Raw genomic sequence first — 22,704 nt, forward strand, 5'->3', positions numbered from 1 at the left:
AAAGTTCCGTAGAGCTCTCTTCCCCAAGTTTTTTCTAATCAAATCCCCCCACCAGTCAGGATTAACAAGCACACACTGCTTATAAAAGCCTTAATTTTTATAGGCTGAGGTATAGATATTTACTTCATTTGATAAGGAAACATATAATACAGAATTTCAAGATTCCTCCTGGACTTATCATTAAAAACTAAAACCTCATGGGCTGAGGGTATACCTCAGTGGTTGAGTACTTGTCTAGCAGGCATGAAGTCTACGATTCCATCCCCAGCACCACCAAAAATATCCCTCAAAATGAAAACCTCAGGCAACAGAAGCCCTATTTTATGTCTGTGACTCACCAAGGAGTTCTTGGAAAATATGATTTTCCAAGCTGACTTTCTAATTAGGCTTTAATCTTCAACCAAGTGTGTATTTGGTGTTTTAGTAAACAACCTGTCATGATAGACAAACTGGATGACTTTCCATGAATGCCTACTTGCCCCCAATGACCCAATAAAACAATACAAAGCCTACAATTTAATAAAACTAATAGTAAACATTTTCTGTGGGTTTTGGTTTCCAATATTTAGGCCTATTTAAAGTTAATAATAATAATTACCTGTATCATTATTCCAGAAAAAAAAAACTTCAAAAATTTTTAAATTTGAGGTATATAAATAATATTCACTTAAGAATAAAGTAGTCAAGATTTCCTTTTACTCAAAAAAAAAAAAAAAAAAGAAAAAAAGAAGAAAAAAATCACTTCAGAGTCAAACTCCATGTACAAAAGACGAGACCAATCACATTTATCACTGGACACAAAGGTAATTCCAAAGGCCTTTAAAAATGGTAATTAATCTCAAAAAGGAAAATTAATTTCAATGTTTATATTTCATTATTAAGACCATACCTACTTAAGAAGGTAAATTTGCTATAGATACAAAACATACAGTATATACACTTAACTGTACAAAATAATTTAATGTTTACAAAAATATTAGAATGTTTAGTTGACTGACACAGTCTTAAAGTAATCTCTTCTAGAGAAGTATATAGTAAGACCACTGATTTCCATTTCATTTCTTTTTTAATAAGTCAAAGAAAGGATGCTGCAATGCTTCATCCAAGGTAATTCTTTTAGTTGGGTCATATTCTAACATTCTTCGAACCAGGTCAAAGAGCTTCTCATGTTCTTCATCATGACTGAGCATAAATTCCTGGGGAAAAATTTTTTTTGTTAAAAAAGATACTAATAATAGTAAAAATGTTATTTTTCTTTTAATCCTTTTTTCTTTTACCTTTAATGGTTTGCAGCGTCTCCTAACATATCTACCAGCAGAACTATGTTCATCCCAATCTAGCTGGTTATGGTGAAAATACTTGCGTTTTCTAGAAGGAAAAAGAAGTCTTGGGTTAGTAAACTAATAAAAGATCCAATATCTTTACCAACAGGGCTCTGGGGGACAGACAAAGAATAACCTTTTTTCTCTAGATGTATAAGCACCTACATATAATTAAAGAAAAAAAAAAACAAACTTCAGTGACAAATATGCATTATACTTTATATAGTATTTTCCCTTTTTATTACCCATCCTGTGGGATTTTAATATTCTAAGTTGTTCCCAAATACAATGAAACAATGCCAGATTTAAAAACACAGACTCTTGGATCAATTTCTATTAATTCTGTTTTCACTAGATCTGGAATGGGGTGGAATCTTGAAAATAACTCCTTAGATGACTTTTGTGAAGTGTGTTTGGAAACCACTATAGTATCACGTCCACAGATAAACAGCTAGTTAATCAAACTTAGGTTGCTAAGAGTACAAAAAATAAGCTTTCCCATCTTCTATTTTTATATCAACTTAGGAAAAAAATTTATGCAAAGGTTAACAAGTTTAAAAAACTAAACAAAATAAAACTTCATCGTTTTATTTACTAGACCATAAGATAAATAGTTTTTTTGTTTGTTTTTATGGTATGGGAACTGAACCCAGGGTCTTGAACATGACAGGCAGTTACTCTACCACTTTAGCCCCATCCCTGAATTATTTTTTGAAAACATGACTTTTTTTATAAAAAGCGTAGGGGCTAGAGTTGTAGCTCAGTGGAAGAGTGCTTGCCTAGCGTGTGTGAGGCACTGAGATCAATCCTCAGCACATTAAAAAAAAAAAGGCATTGAGTTCACATACAACTAAAAAAATAAAAAGGGATAAAAAGATGTAATTCTAAGTTATCTTTAGCATAGAAATTTTTTTTTTTTTTTTTTTTTCCCAAAATCCACAGTCATTGGAACAAGTATTATGACCATGTTAAGCATTCTGTGCTGGAATTGAGGCCATTGCATATACCCAAGGAAGGGCTTTAATCTCAAAACATACCTCGTTTTCTGAATCATGTGAGGTGGTATGGGTCCTAATATTCGTTCCATCATGGCCAGATGCTCTTTGCTATCGTGAGTCTATAAAAATGTAGAAAAAAAAGTTGAGCACTCATTTTATTTCCCTACATGTATATTAAAAGAGAACATAAGACTATGGTGCTTAAATAAAAGAACTAGACAGCTATATAATTTACACTGCACAATTCTCCAAAGATGAAACAATAATGAATGAGCTTGTCTCTGAGATGGATTAATAAGGTCTGTATAGCAAGCAACACGTAACTTGTTTAATGTAAACGGAACAATTTCCTTCATTATTTGTATTTCTCACTCTGTTTAACTCAAGAATGACTGGGGAAGATTACCTAAAATACTGTCACCTCCTCATTTAATCTTAGCTGCTTAACAAAGTTAACCTCCATTATTGAACAAATAGCCAGGCTACTAACACTGATCTCGGGTACTGAAAATACCCAATAATTCTCACAACAATCGTCAGCTGTATGTGTAGGAACATGAGTTCAAGGAGGTTAAATACTATCTTAAAATCACATAGCTCATAAATGAGGACAGTTGAGCCATAAACTCAAAGCAAAGCTCATATTCTTATTTACTGATACAGCTTTGGCTTTATAAAGCAAAATTTAAAAATCTACTAAACATACACAGCTGAAATTACATGCTTCTAGAGCAGTATTTGGCATATATTTTCCTGAAAGGCCATATAATTAACACTTTAGGCTTAGCTGCTTACAAATGGTCCTTACTTAATTTTCTTTTTTAAAAAAACAAGCATCAGACACAATTTGCCATGGTCATTGTTTGCTATTCCTTGTTTTAGAGAGCAGGGTTGTGTGTAACTGCTTTTTAAATCTAACAACTACAGTGTCAAGCACACTGCCTTCAGGATATTATTAATTCATGACAAGAATAAATATTACTAGTTCCACATTTCAAATTAATGCTAATAATGTGAATTTCACTTAAGGCCTTAAAGTGCTTTATAATTATAAAAATCACTTGAAGCACCAGCTTGACTAAATCAGTGGGAAAAAGTATGCATTTAGCTTTACTTTTTCTTGAGCTTTTTCTGCAGCTTACTACAAAACTAGAAACCAATTCCTTTAACAGACTGATAACCATGGTTCTGAAGACATTAAACTTGTCTATCAACTTGGGTATTTTTCAACAAGATCTCTACAAATTGCATAGGAACAGAAGCCTGGTGAGGTGCCCCTCAAGCAATGAACTCATTCATGTGTGATAGCCATCTCCATTACTCAACTCTGCATAGCTTCATTTGCTCCTGCAGTGCTTAGCTGCAGTCAACCTCAGCAGTTCTGAGCTAGGATCTTAACAGACCTTCCCCCACAAACAAAGCAAAATTGAACAATGGATGGAGCACCCTGATCATATCACAACTCTACTTATTCTCCAATGGTTGCACTATCTAGAGCTTTCAAGGTTTAGATTCTAGATGTAATTAAAAATTTATAAGGGAAAAAAAATGGAAACCAAAACAGCGTTTCCTACTTTGTATTTAACCAAATAAGGACTTACACTTTAAAAATCCAACTACTGAAGCTGGGCATGGTGGCACACACCTGTAATCCCAGTGGCTCAGGAGGGTGAGGCAGGAGGATTTTGAGTTCAAAGCCAGCCTCAGCAACTTAGTGAGGGCTTAAGTAACTCAGTGAGACACTTGTATCTAAATAAAATACCAAAAAAGGGCTGGGCATGTGGCTCAATGGTTAAGTGCCCCTGGATTCACTACCCAGTGTCCTCTACCCAAATTCAACTACTGAACAACAACAACAACAACAAAAAGTTAACTACCTGCAAATACTATCATTTCAATAAAAGGGACATTTTAACATGAAAAAAGCAGGAGGGATAATTTCTAAATAAAGGCTAGAATGACAACTCTATATAATCATTTTTACTTTGGATCAGCCCACATTTAGAAACCACTGACTTCAAGGATAGAACAAATACCTTTTAAAGTTGTATGTCCTTTCTGGTCAGTTCTTACCTACTGTCATCATTTTCCCATTTATAAGGAATACTCTGATAAACACTTTTTTTCCCTGCTAGAATATAATCCTTTACTCCTCTGCATTTAGTTACTATTTCTCCTTCCTTACAGACCCGTCACATTCCATTTTTTGACTAGCTCCTATTTTTCTTTCTAGCATTGGCTTAAACTCCCCACCTCCTTAGTGATTCCTTCCTTAATCCAGGGAATCCTCCCTGGAGTCTCCCTACACTTTCTACATTGATCCACTGTAGCAATCACATTACACTGGAACGGTTTTCCCATGACTTCCCTGAAGACAGAGATGCCTTTTGTCTTCATACACTTAAAACTTAGAAATGCCTAAGACATCATGGAAGCTGTATTTTTAGAGTAAAATACACTCATAACTAAATTCTTTTATAAAAAGAAGTGACTTCTTCATGGTCATATGATAATCAACATAACCAGAGCTGAATTAAAAATTAGCTACATCAACACTAATGCAAATTTATAAAAGAGCTCTGTAATTTAAAAAATGGGAACAAGAGGCAAGATGAACCAATCATATTTAAATGAGCTATAACTATTCACTAACAGTATTTAATTCAATTGAGTTTTCGAGGATAACCACTTTACCATATGCAAGTTTAATCTCAAGAATAATAATCTATGGCAACTTTCAAATATGGAAACTAAAACTAACATTTAAAATGTATTGTGAATTATTAAATAAAATCCACCAGATACATACCTGAAAGACTGTGAACCCAAGATAATATTCAATAAGAATGCAACCTATACTCCAAACATCACAAGGCTGAGACCAACCTAAAGCTACAAAACAAACATAAGTATGTTACCATGCAACAATTTTTTAATCTTGTATAAATCCTTCCCTACACGGGTGAACTCTTTATATAGTCTATTTGGAAAAATATGAGAACAAATCCAGGGTTTACACTTTTAGTTTTTTAATCAAACATTATTCAGTATGATCTCATGTTACCAGGAGGGAACATTTTATGTAAAATAAAAGGGGACTGCCTAATATTTTCCAAGTATAACTACCAATTCCATATTCTTTGAACTGCTCACACGGTGAGGAGAACTGCTACCGACACTATATACTCAGTTTAGGGATGGTTCAGGAGGTTTTACATTTTATTAGTGCAAATACAGGTTTACCATTATCCTCAGAATGTAGTTACTTAGTCTACAACTATTATCAGCTTGATACATGGGTTTACATCTTTCACTAAAAGAAATGTGACATAAATTATGTAAAAATTCTAAGAGGCATTAAAAGTGGTTTCACTTCTAAGCAGAAATACTTAAGTTCACACAAAGAGAGAGAGATATCTGTACTTCAGGCTGTCTGTACATGATCATATTCTCCTTTTTCCAACAGCAATACTATTCTGGAAAGAATAAAACACCTAGCCTTCTTAGGTCTATACTTGAAAGGAGAAGAATAAACCATACAGGATATTTTAATCTTTTAAAGATCAAACATTTAGTAAAAGAATATATAAATAAAAGCTACTTTTAAAGACATTTCAATTACATTGTTACATCACTCAAGTTAAATATACAGGAAGAAAACAATATATTCAAAGGCTCTGAGTATGATTTAGTCTTTTGTTCATTCTCATAATGTACATCATTAGAATCTAATCTGTCAATCTCCAAATTCCTTTGCCTGAAGGGCAATGACTCTAATTCTAGATTTATAAAACTTATAGTTAACACATACAGAATCTAAATACTATAACCTGGACTGCAAATAAAAGCTTTTTTCTTCAACAACTCCCATTTCCAATCTAGGTTTTTCCCAGGTGATTATAACCTTCTGCAGCACATCATCTCATTTTTGGGTGAGTCACGTCTAATACTCTGGAATTCCACATCATTCAATTTTCCCATCCTTTCCCAGTCTTACCTGTTTATTATCAAACACCAAAACAACATCCCTCCATTGTAGCACCAGATTACATCTTCCTCTCAACCTGCACCACCAGCTTTCACCCTCAGAAACACTCCTCAGAAATATAAAGGACGGTCCTAATCTTCAGATTTCTTTGAGGCCACTGACTCCAATTCCAGATTTCTATCAACTCTCCCTTGCCTGGAACTCTCTCAATAGCACCTGATCTAAACTTTGTTGTCTCTAAGTCCCCAACCCCATCTTTCACTTTAAAATTTTTAATTTTTAAATTCTGAGGCATAAGATGTATGCTCCCTTAGTGACTTTCTTATTTTAAACTCTGCACTTTAACTCATTTTCTTTTCCAGTCATTCTCCTATAAGTGGTCATCATAGACACTCTCCTCTTGGACAAGTCTCTCTTTCTTCTCCTCTTGACCTTTATCTACCCTATGTCTAGAGTCTACCAGACAAACCATTAGCACTTTTATCAGAACCATACTTTTGTGATGGCATGAAAATGGGTACCTACGTAATTTCAAAATCACAATGCTATGATGAACTTAGCTAATGGAAACTGCTCTTTTATGTTCAATAACCCCATTAAAAAATAACCACCACTTGGAACATGTTTCACAAGTAGTTATCACATTCAAATTAGGAAAAATATTTATAGTAATGTTCACGTTTTTAATGAAAACAGAAAATGTTTTGTGTATACTGCTAAAATCACCATTCTAGCCATGAACCCCACCCATAAAATAGAAGCTAAAAAGAACAAAATTCTCTCCTTCAATTATAGTATAAGGAAGTCTGGTGTCTACTGACCCAAAATAACCTCTGGAGCTCTGTAGTGCCGTGTGGACACCAAAGTACTGTGATGTTCATCATCATATGTTGCACTTCCAAAGTCAACGACTTTGATATCTGTGTTTTTCAGTGTGCGTTCATCACGTTTCTACAAAGATACGGTTGAGAAAACATGAAACTCAATAAAGATATAACACTACTCAAAAGATCGAACAAAAATAATTTTTCCCCTTTTTTTGGCTGGATGCTAGGGATCAAGCTCAGAACTCAGCAGGGGCTATGCAAGTGCTCTACCACTGAACTACGCTCCCAGACCTACTCCTTTTGGGGTTAAAAATCCAAACATAATGGGTTCAAAAGTAAAATTCCTCATGCAAGGATTGCCAAACTAAACTAATTTTAAAGATAATCACCCAAATTAAAGCAAGTCTTTAACTTACCATTTTAGAATTATATTTGACTACATAGTCAGACTTCACAAATAAAATATTTTCAGGTTTCAGATCTGTATGTGTTAATTTATTATGATGCAAAACTACAAAGAGAACAAAAAGACATTATTAGTTTGACCTAGAAATTGAACTGGTAATGGGAGGATGAAGGAGAATTAGCAGTGGATATGGTGAACAAGAGGGTTTCATCTTTACCAGTCATATGTATGTATATTTTTGGTGACAATTTCTAATTATATAAAAAATCTTTAATTTTCTGGTGTTTAAAGATTTATCAAATATACTTACAATTTATTGACTGGCAGATCTGATAGGCCATCTGCCTGATGTGATCAATCTGAAACGGCAGAAAGCTGTTTTCTTTAATGAAATCATAGGTGCTAAGTCCCAGCAGTTCAAACACAATACAAACATGACCATGATGATCAAACCATTCTAGCATCTGGACACATCGGCTGAAATAAATCAAAAGAATAAGTCAGTTATTAGAAATCTGTAATTTCATGTAATAAAATGGCCCATAGTTCAAATTTATACTTACAAGACACTATTAGGATCTGTACTATTTAAATGCTCCAAAACTTGGATTTCTGAACGAGCTGCTTCACGGTAACGGCCTACATTTTTTACGATTTTCACTGCTACATGTAAGCCATCCCTTAAAAACAAAATTAAGATGAATATAATCAATATATGGCAGTGGGCTGAAGCCAGCTATCCTATAAAGTATAATTTTAATTATTAATCCTCTATGCTATCTAAAACATTTTTTTAGTTTACACCAAATTCCATAACATCTTTTCCATATAATCTGACAAAATATACTTTATATGAAGCAATGATTCCCTTAATACTTATGAATTTAATGTTTATTCCTATAATTTTACATTTACCTAGACTTTATAAAAAAAAATATATATATATATATGGGAACATAAATCAAGAACAGAATATGCTACAGTTAACATTCATTCATTCGCAATCACCAGATTAGGCCTACTCTATGTCAGACAGTACACAGGTTTTAGGGACAAAAAAATGGACTTGTTCCTACATGCCTCACACAGTCTAATGGACTCCTTCATAGAAGAAGTGAAGCCCCCAACTTTTCATACAAAACAAAAAAACTTATTTATACAATAAAAGAATATAAAGTCCTTAAAGATAGCTGTGTCTATCAAATTGGGAAGGAAATAAAATATTTAGGCAGACATTACCTCAAGTTATGAAACCAAGATAATGTTAGATTATTAGCACAGTCATAGTGCAAGGTGCAGAAATGGCAAGAGCATAGGGTAGAGGGCTTTACAATGGGCACTTGTTTAGAGCCATGAATATTTTGAAGAAATCGATTTTCAAATCTTCACTTTCTTTTGTCCTCTTTTCTACACCTGATCTGCTTTAAGGTGAGCTAGCTAGCACTCAAGCCTTTTACACTGGATGCCTCCACTTTACAAAAGAAAATCTTGATTGTAAAATATCTTTGAGGGTCAACAAACAAATGTATTCAACTGGCTGGATATCAAACCCTTTTTCCACATTTGCTGGTTTCCAAAACACTGCTTTCAACAAGGTCTTAATTAGGTTGTAGCATGATAAATCATTTAAATGTTTTTTTGATAATCTCCTTAAGATGTCTGGCATGTATCTCCAGACTTAAAAGAATTGTTATAACTGTTGGGGCTGAGGATGTAGTTAGCTCAGTGGTAGAGCACTCACCTAGCAGGTACAAAGCCTGGTAGTTAAATCACTAGCACCTCAAAAAAGGAAAGGGAAAAAAAAAAAGGTATGACAAAATTCCTACTCCCATATATTTAATTATATGATCAAAAAGCTTTCTTTCTCAGTGTTTATAGAACAAAAGAACAATTGGTGAAATCTGAATAAGATTAGCTGGCAAAATTTGAAGATATAGGTACATGTAGATAATAAAGGAAATATGGTAAAATGTGCTCTGGGGAATCTGGGTGAAGGATATATGGGAATTCTTTGAACTATTTTAACAACTGTCCTGTGAATATAAAAATATTTCAAAGTATAAAATTCAATTTATGTTCACATTTTTTGTTGCAGAGAAGATGAGGTGATAATAAAAATAATTTATGATAATACTCTTTATGGACAATGGAATGAAAATTAGTTCAAGGATAAAAAATTTGTGTTGCTGAGGATTGAACCCAGGGGCCTTGCACATGCTAAGCAGATACTCAATGTTGAGCTAGGACCCCAGCCCAAGGATAAAACACTTATAAGCACATATTCAAGAAAGTTTGTTCATGGATGATAGTACATTATCAAGTGGCTGTAATATTAAGATTACCTCCAATATGTTTAAAGGACTTAAAATCAGCATACTACAGAGATACAGCCACATCAATGCTCATAGCTGCTCAATTCACTATAGCCAGACTGTGGAACCAACCTAGATGTCCTTCAATTGATGAATGGATAAAGAAACTGTGGTATATATATACAATGGAATATTACTCAGCCATAAAGAATGATAAAATTATGGCATTTGCAGGCAAATGGATGAAATTGGAGAATATCATGCTAAGTGAGATAAGCCAATCTCAAAAAACCAAAGGTCAAATGATATCGCTAATAAGTGGATGAGGACACATAATGGGTGGAGGGAGGGGTTAGTGTTAGGGTTAGGGAGGGGGGCAAGAATGGAGGAAGGAAGGACTGTATAGAGGGAAAAGAGGGGTGGGAGGAAGGGAAAAAATAACAGAATGAATCAAACATTATCCTATGTAAATTTATGATTACACAAATGGTATGCCTTTATGCCATGTACAAACAGAGAAACAACATGTATCCCATTTGTTTACAATAAAAAGAGATGTTTTATTTTTAAAATACTCGTGTTTAAAATAAGTTGAAAACTACATCCTTTCCAATTTATTTATGATGAAAAATTTTAGATGTCATTTTAGAATTTGCAGTTCTACTAAATTTGCTTTAAAAGGTTCAGCTACAAAGAAGTGGGCAAACCACAGAATAGAGTTAATGAAGAAAAATAGTAAAATGAGGCAGAGAGGGTCAAATTACAAATGGGTAGGTATGCTTCATTAAAGTTTCTGGACCTTATTCTGTAGGTCTCAAGTAGGATAATTCCTTTGTAGAGCAGGAAGTTATCTCTATTATGCAAGTTTAGATAAGCTTTTGTCTCTACAATCCAAAAGTAGCTAAATCTCTCCTAATAGAGGGCTAATGACCTAAGCTCTGGGAAACTCCTTCAATTGAACACACACTTTAATTTCAATGAACTCAAATCTGACAGAATTTGTCATCATTCTTCATCAAAATCTGCACACCAGATAAATAAAGTATATCTAAAGAAATGTTGCTGAGTATCTCCCAGGAAAACATGTTGCTACTACTTAAAAAAAATAGTTCATTTAAATTGTGGGTGCTTTCATTATCAAAAATATCAGAATGCTCAAAGATGTAAAAGTAAACTTACATGCCATGATCAATGCACTCTACAACTTTGCCAAAGGCCCCTTCACCCAAAGTGTCCACGATTTCATCTAAAGTGAGGGAGAGAAAAAGAGATATAAGTAACTAAGTACAAATTAACTAGTTATTCAAACAATGAATGCTTAAGTGTGGAATATTTTCAAATGATCTCTATCAAAGCATAACTAATGTTTCAGCACTCAAATTATTTTATTTTTCATCTGCTACAAAAACAATTAGATAGAGCTATCTTTCTTGCTCTAAACTCAAATTCCACTGATTATTTTGGAACTTTAGAGTAGAAATATTTAAATTCTACAGAAAAGAAGAAATACAAAAGAACAAACAAACCCACAAAAAACAAAACAAAAAAGCAATGAAGAGTTCTTTAGCCCCCCGCTGACAAACTATTCTTAAAAAGATTATTCTGTCTGCAAAGTTTAAAAAGTGTTGAAAAATATTCTATACATCTTGCTCTTAGAACGTCTCCACTTTGACAGATCAGGTGACCCTCCTCATCATCCTCTATACTCCTGGATCTTTTCCTTCGGTGGCTCTTCTGGAACGGCAAGTGGGCAGCACCAAGATCGTCCAGCCAATCAATATATCAGAGTGAATTCAGGGCAGAATACGCAATTCATTCAGCGGGGAGATATTCAGGCATTCAGATAAGCACCAGGCCACGAACAGTTGGCAGGAGCAATTTCAAATTCAGTCCCCAGAAATTCACAGGGCACAGTTTATGTTACAGAAGAAAAACATGGCAAGGAACAGATTTTCAGATAAGATACTTAAAGTGGCAATAGAAAAAACAACACAATTGTCTCTTTAAAATACTGATTTAATTGAAGTCTGAAATTTAAAGAATGCAATGTCATGATTTACTAATCTCTTGCTACAACTAGCATATGCTGTGAGTTGAGATGTCTAGTTTGTCAGAAAAATGTTTTAAAATGTCAAGATTGTTGAAATTGTCTTATTTAGCATATTTTGACATATACATAATTTAAATCAAAGGAGAAAACAAAGCCTAGTTAATTTCAATGTTCAATCCAATAACAGCTAATTCTATCAAAGAAAAGTTGGGGAGAAAAACTGCAATTCAGTTTACAGATTAAAACAAGTGAAAATGTCTGAGTGTTTTAAAAAAAAAATCTGGCTTTTTAAAAATACACTTCCCATTCGGCACCCATATTCACAATTTCAACAGATGCAGTTACAGACAATGATGCACTGTGTTAGGGAACTATGCTATATACAGGTTAACAATATTTAAGTGTCCAACAGTGCAACTTTCCATATTTGTTTTCCAATATCAGGAAAGAAGTATCTTTCAAAGTAAAAACATGTCTCAATTGAAAGAACAAATGGGTGCATCTTTTTTTCGTAATAATATATTATACAAACACAAAAATAAAATATTTTCATTATTAAAATCAAACTCATGATCTGGTCTGCAGAATGAGTAAATGTGGGCAAGTGAGGGCTAGCTAACAAATATATAGATCAGCTATGAGAATGTCGAAGTTTCCTTTAAGGATTCAAGTAATATAATAAATATAATTATATTCAAATAGCATTACATATATAAAGAAACTTTCAGAAACTTATCAGCTCCTTAAGAGCTTTTACACACAATTAAGAATCCAATCAAAATAAAAATAAAATAAATCATACCGAACGTGACTGATGACTTGAACAGTGTCTATTACGCTTCCTTTTAGGACTGCTTCTCCTGCTTCGGACTGAGGATTTACTGCAGTGGATTCGATAAGCGCTTTCAATGTCTCTGTGATAATGTCTAGGAACATATCCTTCACAGTAGTCATTTCTGTATTCATCAACGTATCTCCGGTCCCGATAATCTCTCTCATTCAAGGACCTTGCTTCTAAATAATGACTGCAAACACATTAAAGGATTTCAAATTATTCTCTTCATTCTGGAATAAATGGTTCAAACAAAACACGCAAGAATTCTTGATTTAAATAATAAAAGAAAAAAATTCATGAGTTAAAATTTATACTTATCTCACAAACTTAAGAAATAACTTTAACCAACAAGCAAATGGGTCCATGTTTCTCCATTATAAAAATTGCTGTCAAGCACTTCATACCAAGGAACAAAAGCTTGAGTCAAATTATGTTTAGTGTATTACTTAAGTGTTCCTTTACCTTCTGGACAAAATTAAAATCAAAAATTCACAAAATTACTCTTCTGGAACTCATCACTCTTATGATATATGCATCTAAAACTAAGCTTCCTTTTCTCTCTGAGTCACACACAATCACAGGCAGGCAAGATAGGATTCCTTTCTCTTTTAATATAATTGCATTTTAGACATCCTTGGCAGAAAATTCTTCCATGGAAGGTGTATAGAGATACAAGGAGCCCTGAATGTATTATAGTCCTTTCATTTTAATGATGACTAAATTAAGATCCCTAAATGATATGCATATTAGTGATAAAAACTGAGATATTTTCTAACTACTATTATACATCACTTATTCTGTCTCTTCTTTGCATTTCTACCCTTGTTATTCCTGCTTGAGAAACAGACAACTTTCAATACTGCCTAACGTGCTAAAGACATCTATAAGCTATCCCCCACAAATGAGAAAGGGATCCTGTAATTGCTTGCCTAGGATTTACAAAAGTCCCTCCACCCTACTTCTCTTTGCATTTCTCATTTCCTTCTCTTTGCATTTCTCATTCCTGCTTGAGAAATACACAAGAAACACACGATAGAAAACATCATTATCTAGTGCCACAGTGCTTGGATCTGCAGATCCCTTTGAGAATATGATGGAAGCTGTGGACCCTCTTTCCCAAGAAACACACAAATACATAAACAAAACTTGGCAAATAGTTTCATAGAGGTCATGGACCTCAGGAAGTCAATGGATCCCAGTTAAGTAGCCTTGATCTGATGGAAAGAAAAGGACAGATTCAATTGGCCCAGTTTCCCGTCCCCCTCTCTACCTGGGATGAGTGTCCTCTTCGACAGAGTGCGAAGCTTCAAGAGGGATGCACATGGAGCACTGAGGGAGAGAGGGGACACCTGCCCAGTCAGACAAATTAGCTAAAATAATCCTGACAAGCAATGGAGTGACAGATGTTGCCTAAAATGCCCTCACCAACCCCTTCAGGTTCCCCAGAATATGCTTTTTCCCAGAGTTCTGGTTTAGGCAGAAATAAAGGAAAGAAACACCCTTAAAGCTACTACTCAACAAGGCTGGCACCTACTACTACTCAACTTAGGCGGGAGATACAAGACCCATTCTTATTCCCTAGAGTTCTTAGTCACCAATCTAAGTTCTAGTCACTGGAGAAACAACTCAGGATTCTAGGGTAAGATTATGGGTCTAGGTTAGCTGGTTGGAAAGTGTCACGGAGAAATCTCCACAACAAGCTAGGGAATACCACACTCTTAATTGTATCCTGGCTAGTTCTGTAAGGCATCCTTCCCACAAAAATCCAAAAAATCTTGCTATCAGAAAAAACACTTAACAATCATTAGTTGGAATACTACATGAAATTGGAGCTGCTGATAATCCAGAAGCAATCTACAGAAAAACAAAACAGCATGATGCAATACCATAAGGAAAAACTAAAAAGATCAGAACCTTTTCAATCTATAATGACCAAGGCTTAGAGATTATATAAACACAAACTATAGAATTATACAGGCTATGGACAGGGCAGACAAAATGAACAGATTAATTTTTTAAAATATTCACTGAATGTCCAGTGAATATTTCACTGTAGCCTTTCAAAATAGTCAAAGCTAATGAGGATAGGGGCATTCATTTTTATTTCCACACAGGTCCTGTGGGAGATAAAAAAAAGAATTATATAAGGCAAAGTCCCTGCCAACAAATAATGAACAATTTGAGATTATCACATAAAAATAAAATAAAACTCAACAATGCAGGAAATACTGAAAGACTGAATATGAGTGCTTAAAAGTCAGAGAAGGGGAAGAACTCAATCTGCTTAAAATGGTCAGGGAAGAATTCATGAAAAAGATGGGAATACAGTTGTACCTTAAAGGGAAGCCAGGATATGGACAAGGGGGAAGCAGAAGAAATTCCAAGGGAAAAAAATGGCATATTACCATTTTACACTTGCAGTACTTTTAGCCACAAAGGCTTACAGATGGATTTGTCTATGCATTACTCAGGTAATAGTAAGTAGACAAGTCCAGCAAGAGCAATCTTTGCCCTGAGAAATACAGGCAAATTCTCTGGCTGAGAATAGATCATTACCAGGCTAAGGAGTGTATCTCAAAGGACAGTCTATTTAATAACAACTTAGAATATGGAGTTCTTATTAAAAATGAGATTCCTGGGCTTTAAGGTCATACTCACTGAATCATATCTGCATGTTTAAATACACTTCCAAAGTGACTTCTATTCACACTAAAGTTTGATTATCGTTGGTTTAAGACTTGATGCTTTGTTATAGAAAGACATTTAAGGACATAAAAGTGGTATTTACAGTCACATCAGTCTTCTTAATAAGTGTGCAGAATGGATTAAGCCTGTAGGAAGGGATACCAATTCACAGGCTACTGCTAAAAGATGAATCACAAAGAAAAGACACTTTGCAATATATGTGACAAAAGGTTAAAACACATAATAAAAAGCACTTCTAAATTAGTAAGAAAAAATATACTTTAGTAGAAAAATAGAGTAAGAGTTTTTAAAAAGTTCAAGTGGTCCACAAATATACAACAGTGGACAGATTCACTATAAATTTAAAAATTCAAACAAAACATTATTCTTGGCCTTTTGAAATAGCCAAGACTTGTTGGGAACAGGAAAGAGCATTTTGTAGTAGTACAATTTGGTACTTCTAAAAAATCAAAAATATTTAACAAGAACCTTTTAAGAGTTCATACCCTTTAGTCTCTTCTTAGAGTCTATTTTCAGGAAATAATCAAAGGCAAAGATTTGTAAAATCTTTTTAAGAACAAATACTCAAGCAACAATTTACTGCCAAACAGTGGGTCACTAACATCCTACTAAGGTTAACTTCTTCACATTTTTCTACATCTGAATTTTTTCTATAATTTTATAAAAATCACTCATGAAATTTTTAACCTTCAAAAAGACTATTAGAATTTTCTGGATTATGTTAAGCTGTTACCACCAAATATGTCTGGTGGTTAATTAGACTGACTTGGTATTATGTCTATGTAGTTAATTATGAACATGAATGAACTATTCATCACTCAAATCACTTCCTTTCTACATATGCAATATATAATAAACTTATGAATAATTAGTACTATGTTGTTAGCCTTATTTTATATACTTATTAACAATATAATGGGATACAGATATGATTTTTACAGTTTACTGTACATTAATTTGCTCTTGTCACTGAAATCCTGCCATCAACCTTCCCCCTTCCCCTTATGTACTAGTGTTTTTAAAAAGCAGGATTAGTCTACACTGACTACAAATAAGCTCGCTATTTAGCAGAACATGTCTATTTAGCATGGAGGAGGAAAAAAATTACATACTGTTTTTTAAAGTAACCCCAGCTGGCTAATTTAGAAAGCAATCTGGTAAACAGTCCCAATGGAACATCTGCACAAACAAGGAAAAAACATAGAACCAACACAGAACAAATGAGAAAGGGAAATTAATGGAGAAGAGTGAATGAAACTATTCACCTAGCCTTTAATATTTAGAACATTAGGATTCCTTTAATTCTACATAAATGTATTACTTCCAATTTTACACCAGTAAAATACAAAAAAACCAAGACTCAACACTATTATAAATTTGTGAGATCCTATCCTAAATTACTAGCTACTGCCTATAAAGAAATAGTTCTTAAAAACCAAACATATTCATTGGCCTTATTCTGTAAATATAACCTATAGAACATAAGTGACTAATCCCCAATGCACTCTAACATATCCACGTTGTTTTTCTTATCTCAATTAAACTCCTGCCCCACCCCCACCTCACTTGTGAAACACTTAAATGAGCATCCCAAATCCCTCCACACACAGGTTAAAAGCACTCAATGGACATTCTCCCCAACTGTTACTGACAGCTAGGAAACAACATGCTACTGCCTGCTTGCTTACTTTTTCATATGGTGTTGGGAATCAAACACACATGCTACGCAAGTACTCTACCAGGGATCTATACCCCCAGCCCTTGAATATAGTTTTCATTCACTTGCAGATCAACTGTCTCTCAATACCCCCAGAGACACACATAATATGATAGAAACTGTTTTATCGCAGTTATAGCTTTGGCAACTGCAGAGGCCAGCCTATAACAGTAATGAGTAAGAGTTTTTGAATGAATAAATGTTGACTGAATTCTATAACTTGACACAAGTTATATAAGCAAATAACAAATCATTAAAACTATTAGGACTAAAATGTTACTAATCAGAGAGTAATTTACCAATCAGATTCTTTAAACTGGTGATGTGGTTTACAATGCCTGTTCTCTTGTGTGCTACTGTGAGATCTCCTCTTCCGTTTGTGACTTCCACTGTAGCTTTCATGACCCCAGCTTTCTCTGCTATCCCAATCAGGGCAGTGTGTTCGTTTGGAATGTCGCATCTGTTAACCAAAAAAGAAAAAGTGAGTTATGGAGGTTAAAGGGGATTGGAGTCACATTTAATAAATGAAACATTACACATTAATAAGAACATTATACATTAATATTATTTAAATATGGTATATGGGGGTCAAAAAGGCTGTAGAATATTTTTAAGTATGCTTCTCAAGGCACAGAGCACTCCACCACTGGTATATCTGACAACTACCAAGTGGCATAGATCTAGTACTAAATAATGGATAACACTGTGAGACTTTAAATACATTGTCTTTCAATTCTTCCGAGTATAATCAGAACAAATTCTCAGCTTGGTTCTTGTCTTCAAATACTTATTAACTGCCCCATTAAAATAAAATTAAAAAAAAAAAAAATTTTTTTCCTGGCAGTACTGGGGATTGAACCCTAGGGCACTCTACCATTAAGCTAGATTCCTAGCCCTTTTTCTTGTTTTTAGTTTGAGACAGGGTCCAAATTGCCCAGACTGCCTTGAACTTGGGATCCTCCTCATTTAGCCTTTGGAGTAGCTGTAGGCATGCACCACACTACCTGGCGAAAGTTTTTAATCTTCAATTTCTTCAAAGGTTCAGGTTTAAGCCTTCAGTAGACAACAGTATTTAGCTTGAAATCAATTTTATTTGTTGCCATTGTCATTTATGTTAATTTTGTAATTAGAAATAAATTTTTAAAAAATGTTAACATTAAAATGTGAGGTGATTTAAAGATAAATATCAAGTATCATGAGGCTTGGGCAAGGTATAATACAAATAATCAACGTAAGAAACACTTAGGCATGCTAAATATGGGAGGTGACTTTTGTTTAAAAGTAAAGAGCTTTTCATTAATTAAGCTTTTTCTCAAACTACTTTTTCTAAATCTTGGAATGACTCCAAGGTTTCAAAATAACAAAGGAGGGGATGGGGGTGTAGGTCAATGTGTGCCTAGCATGATCAAGGACCTGGGTTTGATCCCCTGCCAAAAACACAAAAGGTGAAAGAACACAATAGTTAACAGAGAAACTGAAGAAAAACCAAAAGATGATATTATAAATCATATTTTCTCTATTCGAGTTTATTTGCAAATCATCTTGTAGTTATTCTTAAAATTAAAATTGATTTGTTCTAAATCTGGAGTGACCCTGAAAAAGAAACCAACCTATGAGGATGCACAATGAGGCATTGTCATAGAGACAATGAGGGTGACAATTTCCAGATTCAATCTACAACCTCCAATACACAGCAGGATTCTGAACCTGTGCTCAATTTAACCAATCTATCTCTTCCCAACTTAATTATTTTTCAAAATAGTTAAATTTTTAACAGTAAGGTCCAAACTCTGTTAAACAGGGTGAGTTTAAGTGGCAAAAAGAAATTTACAACTCAGCAAAGGAGCTAAAAAAAAATCAAAATGCAGCAAATCAATTTAGTTAACCTTTTTCAGCTTCCAAAATGAGAAATAAGCAAACAAACAAAGTAAAAATTTAAATAATTTCAAATAAATTAATGGCTTTGAAATGAGGCAGCTTCAATTCTCCTGGGAGATTTTCCCTATTATGTATCATGCCGACAGAGCCTGATGCCACCAAACTCCCCCCGACCCAGTGCTGAGATCAACCCAGGGCCTCCAATTTGCTAGGCAAGTACTCTACCACCTTCAATCCAAACATTCAGATATTTTAATTTTCTGCTGATTCTAATTGTATGCTCAGGGGGCATCTTTTGGTTCATGTGGCTTCTTTTACGCTTACTTAAAAAACAAAGAGAACCTGTAATCCCAGCAATTCAGGTGGCTGAGCAGGAGGATCACAAATTCCATGCCAGTGGCAGCAATTTAGTGAGGCACTAAGCAACTGAGCAAGACCCTGTCTCAAAAATAAAAAATGAAAAGGGCTGGGGATGTAGCTCAGTGGTAAAATGCCCCTGGTTTCAATTCCCAGAACTAAACAAACAAGAGAAGATACTGATTAAGTCAAACAAAAGTCCTAAAATCATCCTTGGCTTCTCACTGGAAATTAGCAAATGAGTCTTCAGGTTTGTTATAGTCACTTCAATATGGGAAAGTGAAATAAAGGACACTACAAATTTAAAAGCCAAAAAACAAAATTTTTTCAGAGTCATCAAAATTTTCATTTTAACCCGACATGGTGGCACATGTCTGTAATCCCAGAGGCTCCAGAGGCTGAAAATGGAGGATCACAAATTCAAAGCCAGCCTCAGCAACTTAATGTGACCCTGTTTCAAAATAAAAAATAAAAAAAGGTTGGGGTAAACTGCCACTGGGTTAAATCCCCAGTGCCAAATGAATAAATAACTCCCCACCCCCCTTATTTCTAGTGGAATTCTCCTAACTTGTTCCTTCAATTGCCAAAATTGTACTTTAACCACATTCAAAACTCAGTTTGGCTAAACATTCTTCTCCCTAACCACCCTCATGCTAGTGATTAAATCCAGGACCTCAGTCTTTCCAAGCACCTCTAAACCCTGAGTTAAGACAGAAGACACTTAAAGAGAGGCAGAAAAATGGCAACAATACAAATGTGGCCATGATTTCAAATCCACTTTACCATGGATTAAAAATTCAGATTTAAAGGTCACAAACTATTACATTAATTATTAGACCTTATGCACAGGTACAACGATGAAGTTCTGTGTTCACAAAACAAAATGCATCAAAAACAAAGACTGAAAATAACCCCCTCTTTGAGTAATCATCAACATGTCTGTAAATGACCAATATCGCAGGAATGATCAACATGTCCAGTTATCAGCACAAAGGAGAACTGAAAACACCCTCTTAGCTGATGTCCCTGTACTACTGATCTTACATGTATAAATATGTCTAGATAAGATGTAACTAGCACACTCCTCTCTAACACCCACGCTCCACCCTGAGTGTGTACTTCTTTCTCTCTCAATAAATCCAACAATGTCCTTAAATTCCTTTTTGAGCACATACATCAAAGGACCCTCACAACCAGAGCTGAAGTTCACTTCCCTTTTGGGGAACATCCTCAGGACCCTCATCCCGGAGACAACCCTAAGCATTCTTAATAGCAAGCAAAATTACAGCTTCTGATGACTAAGGGTATTTATCATGACCATCCATTATGCAGGTTTTGCAACACATCTGTGTTTGCTTTAGTTTTGTTTCTCTCCTTCCTATTGTCCGTCTGCCAAAATCAGTTCACCTTTTAAAACGACAAAGTGTTCAAATTATGAAAGTTATTAACATGTAAACATTAAGAATGAGTTTCTTGGGAGAGCCCAAGATTTTAATTTCTCTAGTCGGATTCACAACTTAAATTTAATTCAGCTGTTGGTTCCAATCCCCATAAACACAACAACTGGGGACTTTGGTCCCCAGCAATTTTCAGAAATATTTTCTCAAGAGGCAAAGAGAAGTTTCTTGGACTCACCTTCTGTAAGTTTTCTTCACATATACAGAAAAACAAAACTACCTAATAGCACCATGCTGTCTCTAATTAAGTTAAAAAAAATTAAAATCCTACATGATAGAATCACCGGGTGACTGTGTGGTTTCAATAAAAACACCCGACACAATAGATACAACAGTATTAGAAATCTGATTCTCCACCACTTTTTAAAAAAATCTTATAAATACTTGACAACTTTATGCTATGAACACAGTTTAAAACATTTTTAAAAAGGGGTCATAAGTTATGACTCGAGGGCATTTTCAAATGGGCAAAAAAAAAAAGCCTGCAGATACGTGTTTGCAGCACATACTGGCTGGCTACTTCACACGCAAAACTACCAGAAAGGCTCATTTTCTGCAACAATGGTATGCTCCGCCTTGGGGGTGGCGGGGAGCAGCACTGCACAAAGGACGAATCTCCCCACGTTTCAACCTCTCACCAGCACGAGGTGATATCCACCACCTGAATTCGCCCAATCCTCACTCACCTCTCAGCCCGGGGGCACCTGGCCAGAGGCTCTGGCGCACAAACAGGGGAAAACGCTGGACTAGGGAAAGGGTCCCCAAACGCTACAAACGGCGAGCTCATGCATCTGGGGCGGGGGAATCGATCTCCGACAGCACAAAACCAGCGACGGCCCCTCGAGGGGCTACCGACACGTCCTCGCGCTCGCAGGACCGACGAGGCCCTGACAGTGTCAATGGAGAGCCCGAGCTCCTCGGTCAGCACCGTGGGGCTAACCCAGGGCCTCCGGCAGAGCCGCGACGCCTGAGCACCTTCAGGTTTTTAAGGCCACCAAAAGGATCGGCACCCCGCAGGAACTGCCAACTCAGTCCCCAGAGGCCGACGCTAGGAACCCGGTCGTTTCTCGGACACCTGGCTCCAAGACTTAAAATAAGACTCGACAGTCTCCTAGCCCAGCACACCACACCCAAAACCTTACCTCTGCGAAAGCAAAAGGCCCTTTGGCCGAAAAATGTCGCCAAACCGCCGTCGTTCCTCTCCAGCCGCTGCGACAAACACCCCACAAAATGGCGGCAGCGCCGTCACCCTACAACCCCCTAGGCGGCCTCTAGCACCACCTACACCGCGCGAACGCGCCTGCGTGACAGAGCCTCGCGCGTTCCCGCACCTCCCGTAAGGGGCGTGGCTTCTGTGACGCAAGGAGCGCGGCCTGTTCCTGCACCCTGCGGCTGCGCGGCCCCGCTCATTACGTCACAGACGCCCCGCCCTTTGGTCCGGGTGTCGGGTCAGTTTGTTTTCCATCTCGGAACCGAAGGGAACGACGAAGAGGAAACCTTTAAGCCGGTTGCGCGCGTTAACTCCTCAAAGTGTAGTTTTACTGGGTGCGGCATCCCTCGGCGGAGCCCGCCGTGACCCGTTCTCTTCCTCTCGCCCTCAAGTGGGACGCACCATCGCACCTTGCACTCTTCTCCCTCCCCCAGCCTCCCAACGCCACACACTGCTGACGTGCAACCAGAGACCCCCAGGCAGCCCCGGGCGGGTGCTAAGCGCCGTTCAGAGAGCCGGATCGCTGAAGTCCAGCTCACTTGGGAGCTTCTCGTCTAAAATGGATTCGGATAAATAATGAAGAAGTCTCAGAAAGCAAGCTCAGGAGTTGCTTTTCAGGGCGAGTGCTCCTAAGTCAGAAC

General features: G+C 36.0%; 1 protein-coding gene across 6 annotated transcripts; it reads right to left on the bottom strand.

Annotated features, from left to right (window-relative positions):
- Positions 1–940: 940 nt before the first annotated feature.
- Positions 941–22,153, bottom strand: CLK4 (CDC like kinase 4). Of its 6 annotated transcripts, XM_079144196.1 has the most exons (14): positions 21,996–22,153; positions 17,461–17,621; positions 16,557–16,623; positions 12,706–12,928; positions 11,497–11,587; positions 11,033–11,099; positions 8,105–8,221; positions 7,852–8,018; positions 7,552–7,646; positions 7,130–7,259; positions 5,130–5,212; positions 2,360–2,439; positions 1,278–1,368; positions 941–1,196 (listed from the first exon to the last, which is right to left on the bottom strand). In XM_079144196.1, exons 2-14 carry the CDS (start codon positions 17,561–17,563, stop codon positions 1,056–1,058), a joined length of 1,455 nt encoding a protein of 484 aa, XP_079000322.1. In that variant the 5' UTR covers positions 17,564–17,621; positions 21,996–22,153; the 3' UTR covers positions 941–1,055. The 6 variants fall into 6 exon arrangements, with proteins under 6 accessions (XP_079000322.1, XP_079000318.1, XP_079000319.1 ...); XM_079144192.1 differs by lacking the exon at positions 16,557–16,623 and having other exon boundaries at positions 21,996–22,134; XM_079144193.1 differs by lacking the exons at positions 16,557–16,623; positions 21,996–22,153 and adding an exon at positions 14,009–14,067 and having other exon boundaries at positions 17,461–17,600.
- Between the last annotated feature and the right edge of the window lie 551 nt (positions 22,154–22,704).

Source organism: Sciurus vulgaris, assembly GCF_902686455.1.
Source record: "Sciurus vulgaris genome assembly, chromosome: 6".
NCBI classification, from domain to species: Eukaryota; Metazoa; Chordata; class Mammalia; order Rodentia; family Sciuridae; genus Sciurus; species Sciurus vulgaris.

What these genes read in the sequence shown, in the direction of transcription:
- CLK4 (XM_079144191.1), bottom strand. Translation starts at nt 17,621, where the DNA reads ATGCGACATTCCAAACGAACACACTGCCCTGATTGGGATAGCAGAGAA. An exon ending in CAGTTTAAAGAATCTGATTG is followed by an intron (nt 12,929 to 17,460) that starts GTAAATTACTCT and finishes ATGTGTTTGCAG; the next exon opens with TCATTATTTAGAAGCAAGGT. An exon ending in TCAAATATAATTCTAAAATG is followed by an intron (nt 7,260 to 7,551) that starts GTAAGTTAAAGA and finishes GTATCTTTGTAG; the next exon opens with AAACGTGATGAACGCACACT.